A 21,116-nucleotide genomic window follows, 5' to 3' on the forward strand; every position below is an offset into this window, starting at 1 on the left:
TCAGGCAGTAACTTGCCCTCTAGGAACATAAAAGAAGCCATTTTGATTTCTTCCTGCAATAAAGGTTTTCAAATCTCCAAATGCAATCGTTGGGCGGGGCCCCCGGGTGTGGATGCATGAACTGCGCGATGCCAGAAGAGCGAAAAGCATGAGACGTGTTTCATTTGTAGCAGCCACCATGAGATGGCAGTCCTAATGCTACTGCCAAAACCTTAATAAACAGAAATCAGCGTAAGGCTTCTTTTGTTGTATCCTTCATTATAAAGAACCAATGCTTTTCTTTATGCAAGCACTCTTAGTAGCAATTATCGTCTTTGCAGCATAGTGTTATTTTTGGGGGGGGGGGGGAATCGGAACTTCCGCTATTGCGCTTATTAGGTGACGGAATGACGTGCCAGCAAGGTGATGTTTTTGAAGTGTCGCCCTAGTGTAACGCAGGGCTTTTTTGGTAAATTTGCTAGCCATCAATGAAAGGAAGTTAACACGTAGATGACAGTGCAACCAACAACCCCTGAAACCAATATATAATGACAAGTAACATTTTTCACTTCAATTTATTTCTGCATTTCATATGAGAAGAAATGCGGGGAGCAGAGACAAAAAGCGTGTCATACAACAGCTGTACCCTTGCAGGAAATTGTTGGCAGACATGGAATCAGGTTTAGAAATATAATGTAGCCGTGAGAAAGCACAACATGCATAATTAGTGTCACAGGCTAAAAGACTGATTTATACTAAAAGGCAGAGTTGGCAAAAAATTGTGCTCTTGCACAGGAGCACATACCACAAGAAGGCAGTACAGAGAAATTGACATTAGTATTAAAAAAGAAGAGAGGCATTCATAATAAGGTACATATACTGACAATTATGGTTCAGAACAATATTACTCTTTTTAAATGAAGAAAAAGCAATGCAGGCAATAAGTAAAACTTTGTGTCAGTGACCTACTGTAAATTAAGCTTAAAAATATACAGGAATCAAACTGTACCGGGAAAGCATAATATAGGTCAGTTTGCCTAATACAGTACATCTGCATGCAGGATGCTGCAAACATGGTGGCCAGGAACATGTTTTACCATCTTGTCGAATTTTGTTGAAGTGGTACTGGTTAGGATTTGCAGCTTAGGCAGTACAGCTGCGACAAATTTGCCGATGGCTTTTTGAGCGACTGGTGACATGTCATCATTGGGAGCTTGTTACTGCAGTTAAACCTCGATATAACAAAGTCAGTAAAATGAGCAATCATTATATAGAAATTTCTTTTTACTGAAATTCGGCCTTCTATGCAAAGAAGTACAGTCGCCAACCGATTTAAAGGGACCGCAAAATTTTCCAAATTATTGGGAAATCAAACAAAAACAAATTTCAATGAAAAAACAATTCATTTTGATAAATGTGGGAGTCAGCGACGAATGATAAGGTTGCATGCCACGCACGTCGACAATATCTTGTCGGCAGTATGAATTAGGCGAAGCCAGCCATGCTTTTGCGTGCCCCAAGGCTGATAGGGTCACCCGTACTGGGACAATGCTATCAGGAAAAGCACCGGCAGTTGGGAGCGAATGCTTCGTCTGCCTCTTGCTCCAACGGGTTACCGAAACTCAAGATTGCACAACCTTCAATATTAAACATGCCGCAAGAAGGCTTACATTGTGCCACGCCATCTCAGCACACCCACTCTTTGCACACGCTGCAGATTACCTCTAAAGCAGGGTGCGTGGCTGCGTATGTGCTCAGCCGCGCTTACAGCCATGCGCAGCCACGGCCAAGAAGTGTGCCAACTTACCCCCCACTCCGCCTCCTCGCATGCACTTGAGCGCTTTACTACAAGCGAGCTCCCCTTCTCTCACCCTTGCACACTTTCACTCGCACCTAATGCATACAGTGGGTGGGGCGCGATAGGATCTTATTGCACTTGAACTTTAATCTTGTGCGTGACAGCGACAAGTGATGCAATGGAGATGGCTGTTGCATTCGCTCATCGCCAACAAGTTGTACCCCGTGTGAGCGACGATTTTGAGCGACATCTCCCTGGTGTTGCCCGTATGAGGGCAGCAAGTATGCGTTGAAACTAGCGTGACATGTGCTTTATCAATTTAAGTTGATGTATTTTACAGTAAGAAGCAGCATAAAATATTTCTGAAGCTCTTACAGTAGGTTCTTATTCTAGCATGGTATAAAAATTCGATCGTTTGCTCATTTCGTGCAGCAGTCGGTAGTATTTGAGTGATGTACATCCAGTTAAGGCTTCGCGCTATTGGCTAGTCGCTCATAGCACTTCCGGGCGATGAGCGATGAATTCTAGATTTCCAGAAGACCGAGATCTGTTCCAGCGACGACCGATTTCGTCACTCGAAGCTGTCGCACATAAAATCTCCCTCACGGGGTTTAGTCTTTATATGGAACACGATACGAAACATGTTTATAGGTAATGCTTTATACGGAACACTCTATATAGAACACATTTGCAAGCAGCCGTTTGTAGTTCAATCATCTGACCATCTACGTCGGTGGACGTTTCCATTTATTGTTTCAGCATTCCTTTGCGGTGGCAGTGAAAGTTCGGTATATGGAAATCGCATGCAAATACGCTTCAATATATTGAAGTTCTAAATACATGGTGTTCTATGGAGAATAGGTTATGAAAAGTTAAATACTTTGTTATATCGAGAATTTCATTATACTGAAATTTATTATGTCGAGGTTTAACTGTATATTCATACCAGTAGACATCACTGGCATGCAAGCATGACATCACACTCGTGGCTATATTAACAGCCATAGTCATTGATTGAGTCCACGTTCGGCCCCTGGCAAGAGAAACTTGAAATGGCACACACTGCTGGGTGTTTTTTTTTAGGTTGTAGAGAATTTTTTTAAATTGCTTGTTGCAGATAGTACAATTCTACTCCTTGAGCTGAATTACTCTGAAGTGATTATTACTTGTACGAAAGATGTTAATACATAATTTACTAATGACAAAACTTCACTAAATAAGTCAACTAGTTACTTCACAACCCATATTGCAATTTATTAGTTGTGGCTGGTGAGTCCGCAAAGAATTCTGAAGATGACACCAGTTTCAAGATATTCCTGAAGTTTGTGACAAATATGTTGGTGTTCCATTTATTTTTTGTTGTTCAATGCATAAAATGGTGTTTTGTTAAAAAAGTAAGTGGAACAACAGTGCATCTTTTGCCGCAAGTTTGACGGTGCATATCTTGACGCCATTGTATCATTAGAATTCGTTCTAACTGGATATGCTTTGCCAACTCACAGGCTAGAATTTGTGAATTGCAATGTGCGTGGCAACATAATTAGTTTTTTTATCTTTTATTTCACAATAACCCTAAAGGCCCTCAGGGAGGGTATTACATAGGGTAAAGGTTACATCAGTGAGGTGAACAGTGCATAAATGTAAATACAATGGAAAAACAAAACTGGGACAAATTTAATTACAGTGAATCAACGTACAAACACAAAAAAAAAATTAATGATAGTTATCAGTACAGCAACTCTAAATGACTTGTACAAACTATGACACTGTCGTGGAGGCTTTGGTTATCAGCGCATTAAAAAAAAATCGGTTTGCAAATCAGAGTGAAACGTGATATATTAGGTATGCATGGTACTGCGTAGAGCGTCTGTAAATTTCGAGGCATTTGTTTCGGTGACAATGTGCGTTGGCAGATTATTCCATTCTTTCGCAGTGCGAGGTATAAATGACTGACCAAATGCGAGTGAATGACACATTGTGCATTTGACTTTGCAAGAATGATCCCGATGCGGAAAAATGGCTGAGGGTTCACACATGAACTCGTTATGAAGAGACATGTGATAGTAGAGCTTATGAATAGTGTTAAACGAGATACATTACGGTGAAGTGACAAGGCTCCAAGCTCGGCGCGATTTTTTAATGCTGTTACACTGGTTTCTCGTGAATAATCTGAAAAGATGAAGCGTACAGCACGGTTCTGCAGGGCTTCTAAGTCAGTTATTAGGTATGCCTGATGGGGATCCCATATGGCTGACGCATACTCTATTTTAGGGCATATTAGTGTTGTGTATGCCAATTTGCGTAAGTGTACGGGAGCATGTTTGAGGCTATGTTTAAGGAAACCAAGCGAACGGTTTGCAGAAGCGTGGATAGGGTTAATGTGATTATTCCACATCAAGTTAGGGGTTAGGTGTACGCCAAGATATTTGTAGCTGGAAACTTGTTCAACAAGGCTGTCATTTAAGATGTAAGATGTTGATGTTAGGGGCGCCTGATTAGTAAAAGACATGAATTTAGTTTTAGTAAGATTTAGAGGCATTAGCCAAGTTGAACACCATACGTTTATTGCGTTTAAGTCAGATTGAAGAATGTCATGATCACAGTTAGAGTGAATATTACGATATATGACGCAATCATCAGCAAATAGTCTGATATTGGATTTGATGCCGTCTGGTAGATCATTAAAATAAATTAGAAAAAGTAGGGGCCCAACCATACTTCCCTGTGGTACACCAGATGTTACAGGGACTAGAGATGAGTTGTGATTGTTAACCGATGTAAATTGCATCCTGTTAGAAAGAAAGTCTTTTATCCACGTGACAACAGTAGAGTCAATGTTCAGCTGTGTAAGTTTGTGAATAAGTCGACGATGAGGGACACGGTCGAATGCTTTTGAATAATCTAGGAATACGGCATCTACTTGAATTCCGGTGCCTATTGATGAATGTATATGGTGAATAAAGCCAACGAGCTGAGTGTCACGTGAATAGCCTCTGCGGAAACCGTGCTGTTGCTTAAATATGAGGTTATGTTCTTCAAGCTAGTTAATGACCTGGGAATGTATAATATGTTCGACTAATTTACAAATGTTACTTGTTAAAGAAATTGGTCGATAGTTAAGCGGTGAAGAACAATCCCCAGACTTGAAGAATGGCACTACCTTAGCCACCTTCCAATCATGAAGGATGACGCCTGTTGATAGTGATTGTGAAAATAAGGCGGACAGTATTGGGAAGATGCTTGGGGCAATATTTTTTAGAATTGTTTTATTTAAGCCAGTATTATCAGCGGAAGATGAAATCTTAAGATTAGTAAGGAGAGAATAAATTCCAGAATCGGTAATTATTATTTCGGGCATAAATGAATCAGTGCGAGTCATGGTGGCTAACGGTTCTAAACATTCGTGCATGAATACCGATGAAAATGTTTCGTTCAGTAGGTGGGAACAAGCAGTGTCAGTGTTAAAAACTTAAATGGTGAATTTTTGTTACTCACTTTTTGATTTTTATTTATGTTCAACTAATGTCTGCTTCTTCAAAGATTAGAATTATGCTATCTACCACAATCAATTTGTAAAAGTCCTCTAGTCTAAAAAAATATAAAAAATGTGCCTGGTAGACACATGCACACATTTTGACCAAAGGATTGGCTTCAGGGGACTGCCGCCAGCAAGCCAGCGTGCCAATCCCATGTGATCACAGGTCGCCTAATAGTGACAGTGCAAAGCATGTGTGTGTAATTTATTGTTGTTCCCACACCACTTAGAGGAACAGCAAGCCAGTGACAGGCCACTAAATTCTGTAGGAGGCCTGTTACTGGCTCATTGGAGGTATCGTGCTTGCACTTTTTTCGCATGAACTTGTCACAATTTTTTTTACTATTACTAGTGTATGTAAATATTGAATTTAACAATAGCATTTTCATGTCAGATTTGACATCATTATAACGATGTTTGACTTTATTTACAGTTCGCATTTCTTAAATATTTTGACCCAAATATAAATGCAGCTCTTCTACAGGTGAAGCACTTACACTAGACTCTATGGTAACATAAGTTATGACCTTTCTTTGCTGTTTATACATTGGAAGATGTTCAAGAGTTGTAGCCCAACTGTCTCATTGCTTATTTTTGCTCTTATGAAAATGGTCTGGTTTGTGTAAGCATTTAAAAAAAAAACTTAAATGCCTCCGCTCCATGCATAATTCCAGCACCTGTCCTGTACACAGTTAAACCATGACGTAGCAAAGTTGGTAAAATTGGCACATTGCTTCATTATAACGAAATTATTTTATGTTGAAGTGCTACCTTTTAGGCAAATAATTAGTCGCCAATGAATTTTTCTTACACGGAAGGGGCTGCAACATTTTCTGTAATATCGGGCAATTGGAAGAAAAAAAAGTTTTAATGAGAAAAAAATTCACTTTATTGAATTTGAGAGTATGCGATAAAAGAAACGATTTCATGGCGTGTGATGATATCATATTGTCAACATCGATGATGGGAAGTGCAGCCAGCGACATTTTCATGTCCACTCTGCCCTCAGAGCTGGTAGTGTTGCCTGCAGTGAGGTGATGCTATCATGAAAAGCACCAGCAGTGGGAAACGAATGCTTCATCTGCCTCTTGCTTCAACACGTATCCTAAACTCGAGATTGCACAATCTCCAGCACTAATGCGTGCTAAGACAATACACACGATACCACGGCCATCTCAGCTCACCCTGTCTTTGCACCTGCAGCAAATTCTAAAACAGGGCGCATGGGCTGTGTATGCACTCAATCACACTTACAGCCCTGCCAGCTACAGCCGGGCTTGAAAAGGAGACTCGTGTCCACCTACCCCCCATTCCTCCCCATTTGGCCTGATGCATGCCATCTTCCCATGTTTGCTCGCGTGGCAAAATAGCATGCATCAAGCCACCACGCTTCTCCGCTCACCCTTACGCATTTTCCCTTGCACTCAAAGCATACAGCATGTGGGGTGCAATCAGATCTTGTCACGGTTGGACTTTAAATATAGAGGTGTGTCTGCGGAAGTTTTCATTTATTGCCTTCACGGCAGCAGTGGAATTTCATTGTATTGAAATTGTGTAAAATATACTTTGTTATATTGAAGTTTGAAATGCATGAGATTCTATGGACAAGAAGCTGTAAAAGTTAAATACTTTGTTATATCAAAAATTTCCTTATATTCATTATATTAATTTAATTAATATAATGCATCATACTAAATTTGTTTATTTACTTTCTCCATAAGAAAGGGAAGTCACAGTCTTTTAATCTTGCACTATTGCAATATTCTACAATGTTGTTTGTTAAGGCATGCTAAATGAAATTACTATCAGGATCTCATTATAAATAATTCAGACATGAGGTCTTGCTGGCAAATTGTTGATGACTATTAGAGACCATAACAAAAATAAAGCAAAGTGATGTAAATACAGGTCCTGCTAGAATAGTACATGCATTCAGTGATCATTTTTTTTTCATCTACAGATATGCAGCTGGCATGCACTTTACCTGACATACTTCAGTGTAGTCATTCCTTTTGTTTCCGACGACTGCAGATGAAGTTCATCAAGTCATTATGTGTTCAAAGGCTACAAGTGCTGGTTTAGATTCTATGAATACTTTTAAAATAAAGTTAATTTCAGAGGAAATATTGTTGCTTCCAGCTTTAATCATTAAAAAAATTGTTCTCTGTTGTGGTTTTTCCGAGCTGTCTTAAGGCTGGTAGAATTGTTCCTGTCTTTAAGAAAGGTGACCATACTTCGCCAGAAAATTATAGGCCAATTTGTATGTTCCTTTTTTTTTGGTAAAGTGATTGAAAAGCAATTCCACACTTGTTTAATGCATTACTTCTTAAAATATAACCTTTTGTCCCATTAGCAATGTGGATTTCATCAAGGGTATCCGCAGAACTGGCGCTTATCACCTTAACTGAAAAAATTAAGTTATTTACGGAGGCCCAAATATGGAATCTGTATTTATTGATCTGACAAAATCCTTTGATACCATAAACCATCGCACATTGCTTCTTAAACTTGAATCATTTTGCATATGTGGTCCTCCTTAAAACTTTATTCGTAACTAGTTGAGTAACGTGTCTCGGAAGGTGCTAGTTAATGGTCTTCTCTTGTCATCCAAACTCGTCAATGTAGGAGTCTCCCAAAGATCAATTTCAGGCCCCCTTTTATGTTTTTCTTTTCATTAGCGGCTTATCTACTGTTCTTAATAAGACAAAATGTATAATATATGCTGATCAGGCATGTACCCAGGAATTTTTTTCAAGAGGGGCCCAACTCAAAGTAACTTTTCTGTGCAAATGAGGGGGGAGGGGTACCTTTACTAGTACAAATGTGAATAACGCCCACCATTTGCCATAAATATGCGTAAGCCCACAAAAGAGAAATGAAATAAGGTGTATCTCACTGGTACACCTGTGAGGTACACTTCTCCTTCACTTGGCAAACAAGGGACCACATCAAATGGACTCGCACAGAAAAGAAGCGCAGGAAGAACACCACCAAGAACAAGTAAACAAGTGAAAGTGTAAAATAAAGATCTCTATAGTAGATTACAACTTTAAAAATAACAGCAGTTGGCAACCAAGGCACAGGGACCCCACAGGTTTGTGTTACTCCGCCAGCCAATGGCATAAGCAAAAAAATCGTCGTCATGTGACATTTTCAAAATGGCATTGTACTTGATGCTTCCGGAGCATCTTCTGTTCTTGAGTCCTTTCATTGACGTATGCAATGAGGTGTGCAACAGACATGGACAAAGGGTATGGAGTCTGAGCATTTTACTCTTGAGAAGTCTGCGGTACAGTTCATTTCACTGCTGATCCCATTTTACTCATGAAATTTCACTGCCAACTGAAGTGAAACTTGACAATACGTAGCAAGCATTTTATTTCAGTTCAATAAAGAATTAGGCATTTGCCATTCCACTATAATAGGCAAGGGAAAACATATAAAATTAGGCGCTAATAATCTTATTTTTGTGGTTACCGCCTTATTTGGGTAAGAGGGAAAGTTAGAAGTACGAATTATTTGCAGCCTTGCGGATTAACAGTGGCTGGCAGTTATGAGGGCGTGGGCGGGGCTACACTGGAGACTTAAGTTGTATCCGATTATAGTAGCATTTCTTTTTTATTTAGCTGTGGAAGAATTATAGAAAAATATATATTTTTGGAACAATAACAGTTCTTTTGGATCGCTCGTTTGCTGCTATATTAAGTTCAGTGCCAAAACCGACTTGTATTGTTATTTGGGAAGTTGTGTAATGATGTGTGGCCGCCGCTCCCGTACAACCACGTAGAGTGCAGGATGCTGTGGTTCTAGACATACTGCACCCACCATGGAAGGTTAGCAAAACACCCACATAACCACAGCAGAAAAGTGGCTACATCAGCCGGCTAGACTGATAACTGTAGAAGCGTCATTCAAAACGCACGGAATCGTTCTCCACTTCGGCGGCGTTTTCTCTACTTCCTTTTTAAATAAAAGGGTGTTGATCCATAAATATTTTTTATAAGCAATGGTTAAATTTGTCAATTTTTGCTTTTCCTTCCCATTTATCTGTTGCCTTGGCTCTCTCCCTTAATTTCTCAACTCCTTGCGGCTCTTGTTTCCAGTTGCCACTTTTGCATGAAAAGGGCTGTACAATTAGGGAAAAACCAGACGAGGTAACGGGTGACAGTTATATTGCTTATGGGTTAAGGGTTATTGCGGGGTTTGATGATGGACGCTATTTCGCAATATTTTGTTTTCCACCTTATCTAACCCATATTGCAGGTATATGGTTCTGAGGATCTGCCAGCGTCGCGGCGAGCAGTCACTCGAGGAAATAATGAAACAAAAGGAAAAGTTAAACACAACTGGCACTTTCTCCGGCCACAGCTCATTCCACGAGCATACAGACGAGCTGACTATGCACTGAATCCCTTTCCTCGTCCCTGGGTCAGCCTAAACAAAAAAGGTTGAGTTAACGAAGCAACAGTGATGCACGTGACTGTTGAATGGATGGTGACAACTGAACGCATCTTGAGTTCTATGAATCATGAGAAAACTGGCCTTCACGCCCCAGTAGATGCCGATAACTACTGCCATCCAAAAGTAGTGAAAAAGGCAGCAAAATGTTGGCTGCCGAATAGCTGTCAAGTCTCAACATGATTTGGCTGTGGTTTAGGAATATGTGTGAGGAGTGGTGGCGTGGGCGGGGAATGGTGGTGAGGGAAAGAGGTATGACGCTCGATTTCAGGGAAAGGGGGGGGGCTGGGGGGGCCCCCCCTCTGGGTACGTGCCTGATGCTGATGATCTTTACATCCAGTAACACAGTTCCCACTCTCCAGTCTAAACTAAACATCGACCTAAACAATATTATGCTATTGCGCAAAGATAAGCAGCTGCTCACCAATCCCACTAAAACTACATTCATGGTGTTCCATTCCCCGCGAATTTCAATCAGCATGCAACCTTTTGTTAAAATTGCTCATTATGTCATCCTGATTTCAAATGAACCACGATTTCTTGGCATCCTCTTAGGCACTGAACTGAAATTTTGTGCCCATGCTCATTCAGTCAGGAAAAAGATTGCATTTGGTATCCACATTATTATCAGGACGCAAACTTATTTCTAACCTTGCCTTGTTCGATGTTTGTACTTTGCTTAGATTCATAGCCATCTTTCGTATTGCATATCATGTTGGGCCAACACGTGTTTTACGCCTATTGAACATCTGCAGCGCCTTCAGAACCAAGCCATCGAACTAATGACTTTCAGTCTATTTGATTTGTCCTGTAGATTGATGTTCCCAAAACTTCATATTCTTCCACTACGACAATTATTCAAACAGAAATTATCTGTGATTGCATATAGGCTCATCACACGTGATGCTTACTTACATAGAATGCATTTACACTGAATGTATTAATCGTGGACACCTTACTAACAACAATTGTACTCAGTTTTCCCAGTGGAATAACCTTCTTTTGCCTGCTGTAAGAACGAATCACAGGAAGATAACAGCTCTTTTTTCATGCATAGCAATATGGAATTCATTTACCACCAGAATAAAATTGTCGCACATTGTTTACTTATTTTCCGCACACACCGAGAAATATTTTGTAAGGGAATTGAGTAACTCATTGGAATTTTTTGAGTGGCTGACAACATGTCACCTTTGGGCATTTTTGATTTTTTTGTATAGCTAATTGATGCATAGGCAGTTAAGTTTTTTTGTTATGTGAAGTTGATTATTCATGTTATACAGTTTTTCGTTATGCTTTACGTTGACTTACGTGTGGTTGCATTACTTAGTATTACCATTATTGCATGTTCCTAATTCTTTCGTTAGAAATAATCAATTTATGTCATTAGTACTATTTAGATTGCTCACATGTCTGCACTTTCCATCGCTGCTTGCTCTCTGTGTATTATTACCCTATTTACGTAATCATAGAAGGTCCCCTGTCAATTCTTTCTAAACTCTGGGACCCCCTGCGACAATAATTCTTTTAAATGTAACTTCAACATAACTTGTGAAATAAACCTGAAATACACTTGAATAAATATGCTGGTGTTTGTTATGTTGAGGTTAAAATGTACTTCGTGTTCTGCAAGTTATCCTTAGTGCTGTTAATATGTCTCACAATTTTGGGCATGTTTTGGCGTAAAAGAGGAAAAAGTTGATAAACATTGGCTATTTGTAGTGAACAAAAAGATATATTTTTCAATTGGGTGCTTTGAGCTAAACTGTTCAGATTGTTGGTGCTGCATTATGCCAGGCTACTAGTGTAGGGCAATAGTCTCTTGAACACGCACTGCCATCCTACGTTACTTACACTACATAGCCCACCCACCCTGCACGCAACTTGCGTATTCCAAGAATCTATTTCAAGGAAAACGTGTGTATCAACCAGTATGTGAAAATAAGTCTGTGCTGGTGAGAGAAATTTTTATGATGGGTGGATAAATTATGACAATTATGTTTTTCAATTTAGCTTTATTCAACATCTCTCAGATGTTTGGAGCACGGACGAAAAGCCTGGGAAGGCTTGTCTGGATCTGTGGGGAGATAAGTGGAGAGACTAGCCGAGCAAATGAGGTGGAGATATTAGCTGAGCAAAAGGCTTGGCATGCTACTACAGGTCTAATATATCTCACTAAATAATAAAATCTATCTCATAATAAATAATATCTTATCTAAATAATATCTCACTAAATATACAGTCTAATATATCTCACTTGATCACTAAAGTGATCAAGACTAGAGAAAAGAAAAGAAATGCACACACATCCACTTGCACAGAAAGTCTAAATAGGGCAGCAGTGACCACCACGGAATGAGCCAAGTGGAAAGTGGGACTTTATAGTGCCGTCAATAAACAAAATAAAATGTTATCTCTGTGGTGCAACCAAAGGTGTAGAGATAACGTTTTGTTTATTGACAGTGGTATAGAGCTAGACTTTCTATTTAGTTCATATCGTGGTGCTCTTTAAGCATTAAATGAATCAGTTTTGCCAGGTAAGTGTGGGAAAGGATGGTGTCTCGGGTATGCAAGAATTTGCGATGGTATGTTTTTATAGCAGCCTGTCTTCTCTCTCAGTTCATGTTCTTGAAGCGATAATGTAACAAATTCTATTCCAATTCTTTCTTTGCTTTGTCAATGGTCTGAGTGGTACTCTGCTTACGTTATCGTGATGAACTGCCCATGAGTTGTGAATGATAAAAAAAAAAGGAGTAGAGTGAAACATATCATTACATTATACTGGCCCAGATTTATCGTTGTGAAGCCTCCTAGAGAATAGTAATTGCACATTTATAGGGTCCTAAGAAAGTATGGGAAATCTTTAATATGGGAAAAGCAGTGCTTGGATTTTAAAAACTATGTGGCGTACCTTAAATATATGACAGTTGCATACTGTCTGCCTTCGGCTATTACATTTAGGCTCCTCTACAATATTTTTATTTGAAATGTATCACTAGTTCTACTGGCCTGGTGCCGTTTGGCAAAACATGACTGCATCATGAAAACCAACATACATGTACACGAACCAAGAAAAGCCAAGGCTATTCATGCATGCATCTTTTTTTCCTCTGTCTGTGAATTGACGCATAAACGGACTTAGTTCAACCTGGAGGTAATTTTACTCCATTTTCAGGCGATTCGCATCATTGCGAGTGATGAATCAGGAGGATGATGATGAGGGCCTGCCAGCAGGCTGCTACTCGCCAATGCGCAAAGAGCTGAAGGCTCGGAGAGCCAAGAAGGTCATGTATGATGTCTCTGACAATGAAGGTAAGCATAGTGTGATTTACTGTTGCAAAACTGCTATTCAGCATAAAACTCATCGCTTGGGTGATGATTCGTATGCGACCAGTATGATAGAATTCAATTAATACTGCCTTGATTTGCCTGACTGCTTCCAACAAGTGTGTATGACAGTAAGCACTGCATTTTTGTTCTTTTAACTCTTTTCAGACTTTGATCGAGAGCTTATTTCAACTTATGAAGAGGTTGCCAAGCTTTATCCAAGGCCTGGACTTAACCGTCCCATTGTGCTTATTGGTGAGTAGATGCAGAAAAAATATTTTTTCATATATGATGGACTGTTATTTTTTTTTCTTGATGTCTGCTGTCGAATAAACGGGCTCCATGAATAGTACCCATGAATAGTACCCTGGGGTACCCTGGCCGGCTTATGTCCGTTCGCTTACGTCACAGCCGAGGTAATGTTGTTTGCTGTCGCTTGGAGATACTCAGATTATTTTTTGCATTCTGCCTAATGAGATAATTAGTCTTAAGTAATAAACTTCAAATATTATAATTAGGTGAAAAGTGGAAATGAGAAAATTGTAGAGCAACATGAAAAACTCCTGATACAGCTTTCTGTTGCTCAATGTGTGCTGCATAAAAGTGTTTTTCTGAGCGTGGAAGAAGCCCGCGAATAAACGGAAAGTGCCTTGAGCGGCCAGTCGCACGGCAATTTTATGTGTATTTGCGAGCTTCTTTCATGCTCAGAAAAACTTTTATGTAGCACGTTTTGAGCAACAGCAAGCTATATCGGGAGTTATTCATGTTGCTCTAGAGTTGTCTCATTGACACTTTTCATTTAATTATAATATTTAAGAAGTAAGTTCATTAATTAAGCCCAATTATCTAATTAGACAGAATGAAAAATAATTGAGTATCTTCAAGTGCTGGCAAACAACATTACCTTGGTTCTGTCCAGCTACGTGGCATTTGCATATTTTTAATGTTTGGCTCAAGTTTCGTGGGACACCCTGTTTGTAAGAAAGTGCACTTAGTGTAGCAAGTTGGCCTTCATGCACTTTGGTTTAAATCCTGTTTGACGAATAATGAGAGGTGAAAAAGTGTGGTGACAGCGCCTGTGCACGTGACCTGCGCTTCTGTGGTTATAAAGTCACATGTGTCAGAGGTGCCAGTGTGGCTGCAGCAGCGGTTGCGGCATATGCATGGGAGGTGCAGTGACTGTGGTGGTGCCTGTATTGCCGTTGTATGGTGCCATATTTAAAAAAATGTATGATTTCACAATATATGCAGCTTATGTATGCAGCCTTAACAGCTTTGCTGGTAGTTTGTGCCCATATGAATGTAGCAGCCCTATGAATTTTTAATGCACAAACCAGACCAAGGATTGTTTTTGTGATTTTTCTTTTTATTCTTAATGCAGTCTTTGTGGTAATATCACACAAACACACAGAAAAAGAATTCCTTCCATATTTGTACTGGAAATCTCAGTTGTTTCCTGGAATAGTTAAAGACAATAGAACTGACACCCAGGCTAGCTGACAGTTATTCATTATCAGTATGGCAGCGCAGAACAAGACGAGGACAAGGAACTAGCAGCCTTCCTGTTTACTTACTTGTCCTCGTCTTGCCTTGCACTATCGTACTTATTATTAGGCCTGTGTTAATATCAATTTTTTTTGCTTTGAAGCTAAGTCGAAAAGAATAGTAATTAGTGTTGAATAATTTTGAAGTGAAAAGTTCAAATAGTTACGAAGTTTGCACAATACCTTGAAATATGGGCCAGATGTTGACAAATCTAAGAAAAGTTCGTTCTTTACTCTGGGGTCAGTTTATTTTCAAAGTGCTGTTCAGATATCTTCATGTAAAAATGCGAGTTCAAGATTTCTTAAATTTCCAGCTGCGCAGAAAATTTGTTTATGGACTCTTGCTCGCTGTTGTGCTTTAGTCTGCTTAAAATTCAGTTTCAGTAACAGACATGGTTTCACATGTTTCATTACTTCTAATACTGCTGCCATGTACATATATGTATGGTTGGCATATTCTGATAGTCAACATAGAATGGGAATTTATTATATTTAAACATTTGCTATAAAAAAGAAAGGTGAACGTTTATGCTGGAAAGTTGTAGTAAATGTTACATATCCAATTACTGGATTCTTTAAACAGTTCTGCAAAAAATGTGTGGCAGTCCACTTCATGTAAGAGAGTGCAGTTGACATGATCTATCCTTTCAGTGTTTCTTTTTTTTTTTTCATGTCTCAACCCAAAACTGAATGAGCCCCTCTATGGAGAGCCAGAACAGGTCACCTGTCATCTATGCTTTGGAATTTTTCTTTAGTGAGCTGTCATTTAATTACCTGTTCATTGCAGCCTTCATTACTTATGCTAATGGCTGCTGAAAAAAAATTACAAATTACTTTTGTTACGATGGGAACGAAATGCCGAAACACCCGTGCACTTAGATTTAGATGCACGTTAAAGAACACCAGGTGGTCCAAATTATTCCGGAGCTCCCCCGCTACAGCGTAACTCATACAGTCGAACCCACTTATAGCAGTATTCAAGGGCCACGAAAATTCCATCGTTATAAACAATAATTGTTATAACCGGGTTGCATGAAAAAATCAAAATAAGGGGATGGCAGAGCTGATGTGAGAAAACTATAATAACAGGGAGGTCAGTGCCCCTCCCCAGCACCTTCCTCCATCCAGCTGCTGATTGTATTCATTCTAACTGCTTCCTGGGAGCTCCGATTGCGTGTAACAAGCCGTGGCTGTTGGCGTTAAAGAATGGCACTGCTATAACAACTGCAAAGAGGGGTCACGGGTGGCATGCGATATGCGAGCACCGCCGAGGTATCGCCTTGGTGGCCCAGGGGCCTTTTAAAAATTGCAAGAAGGCTGTCGCCGCAGCCTGTCAGCTTGAGAAATCCAGAAGAAACGCTGAGGCGAGATTGCCACAAGCATCTCGCCATGCACTTCTCACTGGCTTGCACGAGAAAACCCTATGTCCCATGCTTTACGCGAAGCTTGCCTGCATCCTCCAAGGCATCTAGGTGCTCCACATAGTTCAGCAGAAGGTTCCTCGCTAAAACGAAGCACCAGAGGGACTGAATCATCTGCCGGGCCTCCTGCGAGGACAACGTTGAGGCAGCCTGCCCTACCGCGTCATCGCTGCCGTCGTCGCCATCGCTATCTGATGCAAGCATGCTTGCGACGATCACCTCATCACTTAGAAGCACTTAGTTTCCAAATCTATAGCCGTGCGATTTCTTTTCACCGGTAACGTTGTGCATTGCCGATGAATAGCGGGTGGATCAGCCATCTTCCGTTTTGGCGGCGAGTCAAACCAACTGTTCATCAAACGAGGCTGAGAAACCGCATGGCCAGGAAAAATTTTGATGCAACGAACAAAGACAAATGCGAGCAATTAAGCTGTTTGCAGAACTGCGCTGAGTGAGGAGCCAGCGAGCAACATGCGAGCAACCTGCGAGCAGTGCAGTTGACGTGGTCCATTCGTGTTTCGGAGGGTGGGGCGGCTTAGAGCTATGAGCGCAGCCCATTCGTGTTCGGAGGGATGGAAGTGCAACGGGAGAGAGGCGCGTGGAGATAGCTGAAAAACTAGTGTGTGGCAGCTGTTGGAGCAGCGGCCCATCTTGCAGCAGCTCGACTTTTTGGTTTTCTTTTTTTTTTTCTTTTCGCAGATTTTGCATTTCACTACCTTTCGGCTCGGACACCCAGCAGCCAAATTTTATCATTATAACCGATGATGCGGCATCGGGGCATTGTAGTAAGCGGATTATTTCACCATGGAGCACATACAAAAGTTGACGGTGCAGCAGCTTCTCGTTGACCGATATATTGTTAAAACCGGTATCGTTATGAGTGGGTTTGACTGTAATCAAATTATGGTTTTGGCATGTAAAGCCCCATAATTTAATTTTTTTATTTTTTAATGGCTTTTGTTAATTACTTTCACACATACTCATTCACCGTTGAGTTACCATATTTCCTTGATTTTAACATATCCGGGATGCTCACGTGCACCCATTTTAATGCGTAAGCATTCTTTGGATACTTCACGCACTTTCTGGAGGCTATCAATCTGTTTGTTTGTATGTTTGTTTGTGCGTTTGTATCTGTTTTCCTGCCTACCTTGGTGACACAGGGTAGTCATTGGTCAAATGGGTAGCACATCAGGCTGCTGTGCTGAGGTAACTAGGTTTGAAACTATCGGACCAACCTGGGTCACTGACTATGTGCCGGTGTGTACATACGTGCCATTCAATGAACATCTTTCACGCTGACATGGGTCACTGTATATGTGGAACTGGGTAGGCACCACTGTTCAAAGAAACACTTTCACACCGACTTGGACTACTGGGTATGTGCCACTCGGTCTGTGAGAGCCTCCAGTGAACCTCTTTGAGGCCAACTTGGGTTACTGGGTATGTGCCAGTAGGTGTGTGCTGTTCTCCAGTGAAAGCTTTCGACGCCAGCTTGGGTAACTATGTATATGCCACTCTCAATGTGGCGCTCTGAAATGAAACAAGATCCTCTGTCTCCAATGCTGGGCGGAATAAAATGTACGTCATGTGGGTTCCTCAAGGATAGCAACCCAGCGCTTTCGCAGGCTGTGCCATGAATGCACAGGCTATGTGCTGCTTTTCAATGAACACCTTTTAGGTCAGCGCTTTGGCAAGCTGCTCCATGTATGCACTAGGTACGTGCCACTCTTTAGTGAACTTCTCGTCAACTTGGGTTACTGTGCGTGTGCTACTGAGTGTGCGGCAAGCGAGGAAACAATTTTCAGCGTTTACAGGCACTGGTGCACCACACTTGTCATCTCAGAAGCCATGTGCGGACTTTGCAGCAGTGCCACTAGATGGCGCAGCGTGTCCAGAAAGGAGCGAGAGAGCAGTGCAGTTGCTGCATAATGCGTTCCTCAGGCGCCATACATTTCGGAAGCCACGCACAGGCTTCATGGTGGCAGCATTAGATGGCGCCAAGTGTTCTTAGGGAAGTGCGAAAGAGGAGCCCCCTGCACTACATGCCTCATACATAACTCGTTTGTATGGTGACAATACGATGTGTCGCTATATTGATTCAGTGCTAACGCATTGTCGTCGACAGTTGTCGCGAGATGGATTCTGACACAAGTTATTTTCAGTACAAAAACTGGAAAATGCAATGCCCGTTAACGTAACACACACTAATTTTTTTACTAAAGAAAGTGCAGAAATTCAGCACCTTTATTCCCTCACTAGATTTTTGTAGTGGGAGAGAGGAATAGCGATTTGTTCATGACTGGAAAAACAATTGAGAACTCTGAGGTTGCTGAAGGTGTGATTTGGAGGTGATAAACTTCTGCCTTTCGCAATACAGTAAAGCACAGCCTTTGAGACTACACACCTCCTATTGTAGTTTGTTTTGTACTTCATTATAACATTCATGTCATGCTTTGGTGAACTTTTCTGGAAAACAAGTTTGAGTTTATTTCACCACAATTGCTTGCATTCTTCAGAGGCACACATAGGATGCATTAGAATGAATTAAAATATCATATGGTATCACTACAACTTTATTTTTTTTAGCACCCTGCACATGTCACCTTTAGAGCATGAAAAAAATGACAGGATTTGAGATAAGCAGGACAAAGAGAGTAAGGCTCACACACATGATGCTGACTAGTAACTATATTTATTGCATAGAGAACAATACATATATGCACATTCAAGCCAAAATCCAATATAAAAGTTAGGTTGATCAAATTTATGTACCATGCAATCTTATCACTATGTACTTGTCAAATTATTTGCTTTTTAAACAGTGAACCCGACTGCACATCGACACAGTGTTCTTTTAGGCCAACTTCGACAAATGCTTTGATAATATGCTTTACGAGTCTGATGGCAGTTTTTATGACATTACAGTCGTGAACGGAGGGGTACAACTACACTTCTGGCATTCTGTTGCAAGATGACTGGTTATTAATAGCTTATCTTCTCATTGTTAGAATGATGCTTTGCCTTCCATTGACACACCTGCTTGATTGTCCCACAAATTTCACTGTGTCAAAAAAAACATTAAATAGGCCGTTCCCTCATCACAAGCAACAAATTAGTTTTTGTGTTTTTTCTTCCAGCCTTGTGAGTACTGCATGTCGCTGTTAACCCTCAATCATAGTTTCAGCAGTTTGTAAGGCATAACATATACAGTTGTGCATTTACCTATCTTTTTCGAAATATAGGTGAATTGTACATATAGTACAACAGTACAATGCAATGGTCCTTTGTCTTCTATGCCCTAGGCTACGCATTGTTCTTTTGGAGCATGTGATCGGTAACAGATATCAAAAGCAACAATAGACACCCAACAAAAATTGGAGGACGCTTAAGCTTCGCCTTCAAGAGTGGAACGCGACAGCGTTCCCGTCGACCCGCCAAGGGGTGTAAGACAATGCGCTACGGCGCAGCGATCACTTACGAGGCGCCCCGCATCGGACTTTGCGCCCACCTATCACGCGGAGAGCGTCGAGCAACGCAGCGTTCGGCGCGGCAACGAAACGTGCGCCTGAGCAAACGGAACGAACCAAAGAACTCGGTGTCTCGGAGGGGGAAACGATCTACGCCAGCCAAACGTCGTGATCGGCACGGGCAGAGAGATAGATAGTAATCTAAAGAAAGGAACGGCGCTTGATTCTACAACCCGTATGGGAGCACGGCGAAGCGTCGTCAGGGGAGAGGGAGTGGGGGCCGCGACGCGCCTGGCACCGGTCCCCGCATAGCCCCAATGCGCGCGTGGCGCTCCACCTGTCGGGGCAGCGCCGTACATTGAGAGGAGGGGGTCTTCTGTGTTTGCCGCAAGATGCTGCGTGTGCGGTAAGCGCAGAAGAGATGTAGCGGAAACGTACTTCGCTACTCGTGTAACTGCGACTTCTGTAAGTTACATGCTCATAATTACCGATATACACCGCAGTATAACTTTCTACGGCACGTTTCTAAGGTAACACCGCATTCACTAGAAGCGCTTTTGTACTGCTTTCAAGCATCGAACTTGTGGCTGAGTGGTAGCGTCTCTGTCTCACACTCCGGAGACCCTGGTTCGATTCCCACCTAGCCCATCTTGGAAGTTGCTTTTTATTTATGAAGTGCCTGCCGTGATTTATCGCTCACGGCCAACGCCGCCGACGCCGACGACACCGGCTTTTCTGCGACACGAGCTCCTTAACGCTATCGCGTTAAAAATTCAGGAAAAAGTTGTGGCAGCAAAAGTCTGTGGAATCGGTGCTCACCATTTTATATGCCCTGTTCTCTCATCCCCATTATTCTTGTGTTATGTGTGGTCAGACCCATATTATTATGTGCTGCTACAATTTTGTGTTAGTAAGGTGCTAAATACTCATATTTCAGCATTTCCTCAGGTGTCAAAGCATTGTATGTACTGCACTACACAAAATACAAACAGTTGTTTATTTTTTGCAGGTTCTTAAGACGTTGCCTTCTGCTTTGTGCTGACATAACAGTGATGATGTTCAAGTAATTTTTTTTTCCAGGTCCTCCAGGTGTTGGTCGCAATGAACTAAAGCGAAGGCTTGTTGCAAGTGATCCTGACAAGTTTAAAACTACAATTCCTTGTGAGTGACTATAGGACACTTTTCCAGCATGTGGTGTAATGGCATATTCATCTGTCTCTAGCAATTTCAGAGCTTGAAAAATGTTTATCAGCTTTTGAAATTGCTGCAGTGGGAGTGTCATAAATTGGTTTTTGTTTTTCTTGGTTGAATTAATGATGGAATAGGTATATGAGCATGCTGCTTTGTGCAAACTTTGATTTTGTAATAGCCTGACTAAAAAATTCTTTTTTTTTATTTTCATGTCATGATTGAGCTTTATTTTATTACAATACCAATAGCATGTATTTAAAATGCAGCATAAATGCATTCTCATTGGCGCAAGATAGCCTGAGTTGCTTTTGCACCAGAAACACAGACGTAACCAACCATAAATGCATTGCTGCTATGCTACTCAGCTGGTATTGTAGCACCGTGCGCAGTGCA

The 21,116-nt window shown here is 41.1% G+C and overlaps 1 protein-coding gene across 6 annotated transcripts in view; it reads left to right on the plus strand.

The window, feature by feature from the left end:
• Positions 1 to 21,116, plus strand: part of metro (membrane palmitoylated protein 7-like protein metro) — a 76,928-nt gene that overhangs the window by 34,304 nt on the left and 21,508 nt on the right. For all 6 annotated transcript variants that reach the window (XM_075676302.1, XM_075676303.1, XM_075676304.1 and 3 more), the window contains 3 exons: positions 12,946 to 13,082; positions 13,266 to 13,352; positions 20,613 to 20,693. In XM_075676302.1, coding sequence (XP_075532417.1) covers positions 12,946 to 13,082; positions 13,266 to 13,352; positions 20,613 to 20,693 — 305 coding nt within the window. The remainder of the gene's footprint in view (positions 1 to 12,945; positions 13,083 to 13,265; positions 13,353 to 20,612; positions 20,694 to 21,116) is intronic.

Source organism: Dermacentor variabilis, unplaced genomic scaffold (assembly GCF_050947875.1).
Source record: "Dermacentor variabilis isolate Ectoservices unplaced genomic scaffold, ASM5094787v1 scaffold_12, whole genome shotgun sequence".
NCBI lineage: Eukaryota > Metazoa > Arthropoda > Arachnida > Ixodida > Ixodidae > Dermacentor > Dermacentor variabilis.